This window comes from Hippocampus comes, unplaced genomic scaffold (genome assembly GCF_001891065.2).
Source record: "Hippocampus comes isolate QL1 unplaced genomic scaffold, H_comes_QL1_v1.1 scaffold132, whole genome shotgun sequence".
NCBI classification, from domain to species: Eukaryota; Metazoa; Chordata; class Actinopteri; order Syngnathiformes; family Syngnathidae; genus Hippocampus; species Hippocampus comes.
Genome location: NW_017805467.1, coordinates 3263343 through 3272007, shown reverse-complemented (window position 1 = coordinate 3272007; position 8665 = coordinate 3263343). Strand labels below are relative to the sequence as shown.

General features: G+C 42.9%; 1 protein-coding gene across 3 annotated transcripts in view; it reads left to right on the top strand.

Moving 5' to 3' along the window:
* Positions 1 to 8665, top strand: part of dennd1b (DENN/MADD domain containing 1B) — a 135588-nt gene that overhangs the window by 73405 nt on the left and 53518 nt on the right. For all 3 annotated transcript variants that reach the window (XM_019875292.1, XM_019875291.1, XM_019875293.1), the window contains one exon: positions 7502 to 7602. In XM_019875292.1, the coding sequence (XP_019730851.1) occupies positions 7502 to 7602 (101 nt within the window). The remainder of the gene's footprint in view (positions 1 to 7501; positions 7603 to 8665) is intronic.

Genomic DNA, 8665 nt, shown 5'->3' with positions numbered 1-8665 from the left:
TATATATATATATATGTGTGTGTGTGTGTGTGTGTGTGTGTGTGTGTGTGTTTATACACACACACACACATATATGCAAGTACTGCAAGTACTGTATAAGGGAAAGCAATGTTCCAATGAGCGTTGTAGGATTATTTAGTGTAAATAAAAATCAACTTGATATTAATTTGCATAAGAGAAAAAACACTTTGACAACATGTTAACAACGAGGTCTTCACCTCAGTACTTTTCATTCTTCTATTCTTGTCGACTTATTGTAGCTTTAACCACATTGTGTTATTCTGAAATCTTCGAGAGGGGAACTAAAGTAAAAAACTGAAATAATGTGGTTGTAGATGTATCCGCTCTGATAAATGGCTGTTCAGAATTAACAAACCACATTCAAATTCATGTTTCATGGGAATAAAGAGACACCACCACCATTTAAAGGACTGTCTTTGTAGAGGTCAAGATGGTCCAGTTTTCACCGACAAGATCACTTTATTTCCTTCCTCCTGCAACAAAGCATAAGAGTGATCGCTTTGATCAAAATCTACTAAAATGTATCTGGCCCCACTATTTTCTTTCTTCGAAAAAAAAAAAAATCACGTCCAATATGCCGCATGGCTTGCTTGCACAAAACAAGGAACTAGGCGGAGTTTCTTACCTCTCATATATTTTTAGTGTTAAAGGGCAATTATAAGATTTGTTCTCAAGCTGTTTTCACCACTTTTGATTACTCAATATTTATATTTCAAGAAGATAAATTGAGGACTCCTGCACTCTTGCCTTCTGACATGAGTCTGACGTTGCAGTTTTTGACCAAAATGTGGGCGCTCCAAAATATGCTGGACCCCATCAGAAATCAAACCCAAAATTACTCCTGTCTTGTCTGTTTTGGCATTCATTTTTTTCTGCAGACATTTTTAAGTCAGGACCTACAAGTGCTGGCGACTGGACCATTCGAGAGGACCTTTAAAGTGCCTCTGATTTACCTGAAGTAAAGTTGAGCAATTCTAGTAGGTGTTTCCTGAATTTTTTTCCTAACAGTGATCACAAAAACTTGCATTTGAATAAGGGTGTGTAGACTTTCCTTTTTTAGATCCAGGTTTATCCAGATGATTTTCATCCCAGACACAAAACAGACAAAATTATCTAGTCACATTTTAATAAATTAATCAGTCAAGAGTTTGACACTACAGCCTTTATTTTCCCCGGAATCTTAATTTGTCATCTTACTGAGACCATGGATGAGTTTGGTAAGGAGGAACTGGCACAGAACCCTAACTTCAAGCCTTCAAACAACTAAGATAAACCCCAACAGAGATGGCAAGCCATTAGGGCTTTCTCTGTGGTCCGGCATCAGTGACCTTTGCTCCTCACAAATCTTCTTTTGGTTGAATGAACAAATCCCACAGACACACACCAACATCTTGTCAGTAGTCTTCACGGAAGAGTGGCTTCTCATTTTGTTGCTCAGGGTTGATCAGGTATATTTTTCGTTCATTTTCACTTTGTTTATTGTGGTGAGGTGACCATAGCGTGGCCCAATAGTTTGTAGCGAATTCAGTTGGGCCAGAACAGCAGTGTGAACCAGAGGGTAGACGGTGGACACGTACATGCTTCCACAAATGTACTGCATTTATTCTTTCTGCTCCGGGTGACGCCTGTGTTAAAGCCTCCGGTGAAGCCAGCGTGTCAGTCTGTCAGTACACGGCCGATGCGGCTTGCAAGCGGCCAACAGCAAAGGAATAAATCATTATTGTACAGCAATGCATCAGTTGACTTTTTGCTGTTTCGCGACCAGAGGTGAGCACTGCTGCTCTTTGAAAAGGCTGGCCGGCGTTGGCGCAAGGGGCGGGAGCCAGCCGAGCGTGCAGCCTTGTCATAGTGCCGTGTAATGGGGCCGCATCAGCCCTCCCATTGCCAGTGCTGGCCCACCACCTTCCACGTCTTTCATCTGCTGAGGCCCCCCGTCTCGCAAACCTATTCTCTTCCCTGCCTATCGTCCAAACTCACAGAGCCCAGGCTCAGCATGGTCTGACAGCAGCCCTCTCATCAGACTGTCAGGCCTATGCTAACAAGGCACTATCCATCCAGCATGCCCTAGAGTGCCAGCTGTCTCTCTGTTTCCTTCCTTTTCCTCTGTTGTTGCTCTCCTCTTGGTGCCTGACTTGACTGTGTCTCCCGACTTGCGCTACCTCGGTCCTCTCCGACATTTCACTTTTTACCCATCTGCCTCATGTTCTCACTGGCTACACCTCTTACTCCTGCTCCCCGTGTGTCTTTTCCCTCAATAGATTTATCTCAACCTTAAGCCAATGTTCCATGAGGTGCCATGTGCGTTCTGCTGCTCTAGCCACAAATGTGCCTATTTGCATGTAGTGGGTGTTTGTCGTCTTTTGTGTGCATGCGTACATCTGTTTTTATGTGAGGTACTTGTACCTCACACCTTATGTCTTTGTGACAGATTCTCAGTCGCGTGTAGGAGGCCTGGCGTTAGCTGTTGCCCACAGCAACACGTCTGCCCTCGCTCTCTCTTCCTATGCCACATACTTGTTGTGAGGCACACTGGGCCCAACATCCGTGGATGTCTAACCGAGGTGAAAGCAGACTGGCTAATTGTAAACTCACGAGCAGGAGAGAAAAGAAAAGGAGATTATATCAATAAAAGTAACAGTCAAAGGAGGCTGGCATGGACAGAAAGAGAGCTGGACGAGGGAAGACTAACAGAAATGAGTTTGTCTAAAAATGAGCACTTGACGAGAAAGTGTGTTCCTTTTAACCGGAGGAGGTATTTGTCTCTACACTCTTGAATTGTCCTGACCAGAAGGTTTTGTGTTTGTCAGTTTATTCAACCGACCAGTCTAAAACAAGCCACAAGCGCTTTCAATTTTGGCAACCGTTTTCAGTCATAATATTGCCAAACAATGAAGAAATGTGTAAACGTTAATGTTCCCATTTGAACAAATACGACCATGCATGCTCCACGTTCCTTGGGGTGGGTGATATGTCCAATATCTAAAAGGCCCATGCCAATTTCAGAAAAAGGAAGTTCCCCTCACCTTCCAAACATAGATCATAGCTAACTCCATCAATATCTCAATATACATATTATTTACATAAAATGTATTAAATTGGTTATTATTAAAATATATTGGCGGAACCTACCTCCTGCGACTGAGTAGAAAGACTGGCTTTGAGTGATGCCTTTTTCATCTGCATCCTTGTCTCATTCGCAAGAACTTTTAATAGCATGACCACAACCTCTAACTGTCACTGAACCTTCCCTCGAGAGCTTGTCTAAGGCCTGTTGAGTTGACCAACAACACAAGGGATGTTTCAGTCAATTCAACTCCATTGGAGCTCATGGTTAATTTAACACAGTTTTTTTTCATGTATTCTTTGACTGAGCCCTACTTTTTTCATGTACCTCTCAACATTTTGAGGTACATGACCGAGGTTATACCCTGTAGGTGAAACAGTTGCTGCCGGTTTCATTCATTCAATGTTAGAGATTTACTCCACAGCAGATCTAAAGCGAAGAGTCAATAAGATCTGAGGTGTGTGTGTGTTGGGCATCTTAGATTGTTGACATTGACAGCTGTGGGATTTATTGTAGTCAATAGATTTACTGAAAATCTTTGTTAGAGTGCAAGCAACTGTGCAAGCAATGCACAGATCGCACTGACAAGTGTTATGCACCAAGTGAATTGAAGAGCTTCTAGTAGATGGTAGGTGACCATGATAGTCAAAGAAACATTCTTAACTTTTGGGCATAGTCAGTAGCTCAGTCTCTCAGCATTTGGCCTAAAATCTGGATGTCTACTATGTTGAAATTACGAGTGTTTGCTGAGGCGATGCAAGACAAACCCAATCCTTCTTCCATAAAAAGATGAAATTCTGGGAAATTAACGACCTGGGCTATTTTATACCTAAATCTTGTCTGTGTGTGTGTGTGTGTGTGTGTGTGTGTGTGTGTGTGTGTGTGGGGGGGGGGGGGAATTGTCAGTCTGTTGTCACACGTATTCTATACTTAATATTCTTTCCTTTTTAAATTCCATTTTATTTAACCGTTAAAGGAAAAATACACATGCTTGCTCGACAAACCTGCAGATTGTATTCAAAAGCAAAACACAGCTGGCCTTCCTCCTACTTGGTGTTTCACTTTGGTTTTAGGCTTTGATAAAGACTTTTTGTCAAGACATAGAGCTGACCTGCACCTGTCTTGGGCAGTGTTTTGATTTTGGAATCGTGCCCTGCTGTAACGCAGTTAAAAGTTTTTCATTTTTCCCATCCTTTTTTTGTTGCACTTTCTTCTACATTCACTGCTCGTCTGTCTCCATCTTTTTCTTTCCGGAGTCCCAATTGTGAATGAGTCTGCGAGTACCAGTCGTCTTTATGTTTCGGCTACAAGTGCACTATAAAGCTCTCAAGGCACAACCAAAGACCTTGACTGCTTTTTGAAGCAGGCTGTCGCTGTATAATCGCTGAGCTTCTCACAGCGGATGGGGCAACACACACACACACACACACACACACACACACACACACACACACACACACACACACACACGTACGCACGCAGTGTGAGAGGCAGGCAGCCCCTCATTACTGGGCTGAGCCCTGGTCCCCGAGGACTGGACCCAGCACCTAATCCTGTATTTGTTCTTGGGCACTGTATCTGTGATTCGCCATTGAATGGAATATTAAGCACCCAGGTCTTTTGTGGAGCGTGTAAGCCATTTGGCTCCACTCATCTATTATTTATCAGCCTGGCAAATATTTTATCAGCCTTAGCCTCTTATGGCCTACTGTCACATGAACCCCCGTCTCAATCCTCTGACCCCAGAACTTGACTGAAGAAGAAAAGTGTTATAAATTAGATTTCTCAAGTTTATTGGTTGTTGTAAACCTGTGGGACACATGCACAATATTTTCTTGGCGTTGCTGTTGTGAGCTAAGATAAAGCAAGCACTGTTCTATCGCCATCTATTTGGTGATAACAAATGAAATAAATTTCACTGTCTCATCGTCAGTAATCTTCTCTAATTCTCAAGTAAGGCCCCCAAAACAGCCAGCGGGTGTTAGGAGAAGAAGAGTGAGAGACTCCTCTTTTTCCCTTTCAACCTGCAAGTAAATCACGCCAGTTGGGGGGGCTCACCTTGAGGCCTGGTAGACATAATTGGAGTTGCTTAGCGAGGTGTTCTGTGCCATTACCTCCTGGTACCAGTGAATTCTGGGGCTTGTCTCGCACTCCCAGAGGAGGAATAGACTCGCCTGTTGGATCTCCACTTTGTGTGTGTGTGTGTGTGTGTGTGTGTGTGTGCGTGTGTGTGTGTGTGTGTGTGTGTGTGTGTGTGTGTGCGCGCGCCTGGGTGTGGGTGTGGGTGTGGGTGTAAGCCCGCAGTCAGACTGCTGACCTCTCTTTATCACAAATTAAGGGCCCTTTATCATCACTTTGGTTGGGAAAAAAATTATGATTTTGATAGCAGCTCCTCCACCGAGTCTTTCACTTTCCCACATTAATATTCATAGGATTGATTTATTCTGAGAATTAACAAACGAAGCCAAACTGTTTGTGAGGGAATTCATTTTGACAGGAGCGTGGCATTGTTTTGTGTTGTCTGAAGGCGGCTGGTAGAGGAAATATGCATATTCAGATACACAGAGCAAGACACCAATTAATTGTTGATTAAGTCTTAACTATTGTGGGACTGGCTGGGTGAGAGATTGCACCGAAGCAACAAATAGTCTTTTTTTTTCCCCCCCTAGTCGATAGGAAAAATGAACACAGTTAAAACAAACATGCAAGGAGGGCGGCACATCTACACAAAGACGCACGCATGCACGCAGAGCCCCTCAGATGTCCGGGCTTGATGTGCGGTTCCGCTGCGAGAGGTGGAGGAGGAGGTGAGGGTGGGGGGCTGTTTTTCTGGCAGTGGTGGTTTTGGCTCTTGGCCGGTCAATTGTGACACTTTGTGTGTCAGTGAGCAGAGGGTCTCCTGATAGTTGGGTCTGCGTGCGCTTGTGTGCCAGTGTGTGTCCGCTTCACACGTTGACTGTGAAGCTGTAGCATTATAACAGCGTCTGCTGCTCCGGGGTCCCGGTGGTATTGGCCTCGCCCGCAGTCTCTCTTGGCTAACTCATGTTTCATTCTTTGGCAATTTGCCCTAATGAAGTCCCACAGGAGCCCCTCAGACCTCTGTTCTCTTTCCATATTTAATCATGTTATTTTAATCTGGGGGATGAGCTAACGCCCCATTCCCCTGCCGTGCCCGCGTGTGTGTGTTGCAGGTCATTACTTTTAGCTTGGTTTTTAAGAGACACCGTGTCAAGAGAAGGCAAGAGGGTGGGGGGTCGGGGTCCTGGCTCGAAGACAATGGGAGACAATGATTTCAAATATTTTTGTGCGGTCTCGGTTTGACTGCGTCGTCAGCTGAGCCCAGCCTTTGAAAAGCGTCATCTTCGTTTGATTGCACTTCATTATTTGCTTAAAAAAGAGCTTATTTATTCACATTCTTTTTTCTTTTTGTTATCTCAGGCTGAGGTGCTTCGCTTCTTATTTTGATTTTTATGACGAATGGCTGCAGTTGCTGTGGCATTTACGTGTTTGAAAAGCAGTTAATTGTGAACCACATGCCTCATCGTTGCTCATCAAAGAATCCGTATTAGAGCCTCACAAAAAAATGAAACATAATATAAACATTCTAGACTTATATAAACAAATGTAATAATATTGTCAGACAAAAGTTCGAATTTAAGAGGAAATGTCTGCCACTGTCTCACACTGTTGCATTTTCATCTATGTGGAAATGTTGAAATTCACTTGATCAATTAAGATGAACAGAAATACAAGTTTTTTCCTCTCACGATATTATTGGTTTATTCTTGTAACCCATTTCCCTCATAATTTTTTGTTCAATGTGGTAAATGTGCTTGAACACCGGCATATAGATCAGTTTGTTTGTGCTTAGCAATTCTCTTTTTTCTTCAGCGTATACCTTTCTGTACATCTTTTCCCCTCATTTGTCACTGCGTGGCTCTGCCTCAAAACTTCAAGACGGGCTGCTGTCAGCCAGTTGATCTTCTCTTCGTTCCTCCAATAACAACTCGAGGTTACACAGTTCAACTGCAAAGTCTTGCGTGCACAATCTAACAAGATGCAGCACTTGCTTTAATTGACACTATCGGAGAGTTATTAATTTAAACAATACGCGCTAAGGTAAATTTGCCGTGATATACGATTGCACTGCATCCCAATGTGAGTTTCCATACAGCACTTTGGCACTGGATCGATTCTCTTTTAGAGCAATTCTCACAATAATGAACGGAATGATTATCCCTCTGACTTGACAGTTAAAACAGTGGTGTTGTCTTTGCAGTGGCAGATTTGTTCAGCTATTCTGGTTTTCATTGTCCGGTGTATCAAAAAGCAGGGCTTTGGCGGCATTAATATATTTACAGTTCTTATTTGCCGTTGACCTCTTCAATTGTTTCTCCTTTCTCCTTTTTTCTCTAGTTAACCGCGTGTGTCCACGGTGCAGCTGCTTTGCTGTTTCCAATGTACTGGCAGCATATCTTCATCCCTGTCCTGCCCCCGCATCTTCTGGACTACTGCTGGTAAGGCCTGTCACCTCCATACAAACACATGCATGCACATGCACACACGCACACCGAGCAGAATATCGTGTGGGTCACCATGCTTCATTACTCTTGGCTGTGATATCATCTTTATCATCCGGCACCCATCTGAATGGACTGAAACGATGTAACGTCTCGCCCTCTGCGTTTACGCCACATAGAGTTCATCTTCTTTAAAGAAAAAAAATACTGCTTTGTATAGAATCTGCGTGTACTGTGAGGAGCGTGTCTTTAGAAAGTCTTCATCACTGACTGTAAAATGTGATTTTCAACACTCTGGGAAGACTCAGCAGCAGTTAATTCAATCACAGGGGTGTCCTCTGAGCCCTGATTACGAAAGTAAAATTTTATTAGATGAAGAGCATGTACAGTATTGTGTTCCTGGATGTACTGCTGTGTGAATGTGCACATTTGTTGATGGACGATAGTGTCATAACTTAGTAGGTTACACTGCAGAGCTACGAGCCTGCTGTGGGTTGCTGGGTTGTAATTAGGCTGATTATGGGCCTGCAGTCCCCGAATCCTCTTGGGCAGAGATGATCTGACATAACACTATTTAATAAAAGAATGCCTGTATAAGTCTTAAAATGTGTTTCTGTTTGACTGCTGGATTGTATCGCGAACATTACTCACTGATTCAACATGTCCTTTTCAAATCATATTAAATTGTCACATGTACAGTCATTATGCCAGGATTCTGACAAATGACTGAAGTCAGGATTAAGAAACACAGTTGTCATATTAACAATGATCTTTTCATAAATAAGACACTGAAAATAGAGATACTGTCATTACTTAATCGTTGTTGTCAAATTAAAATTAAAAATCTGCAATTCAACCACATTTTTTTTCATCACACTGTTGTTAAAGCTGATGTATATTTTTTCAACTTTGACACAAACATCATGACAAATGCTTTTGCAAATTGTACAGAGTGTGTCTTAAAGAAGCGGTCTCGAGATCACGGCCCACAGGTCATATTTGGCCTACAGGATGATATTTTACAGTCCCCTACTTGACATCAAAGTTGATGGTGGCACCA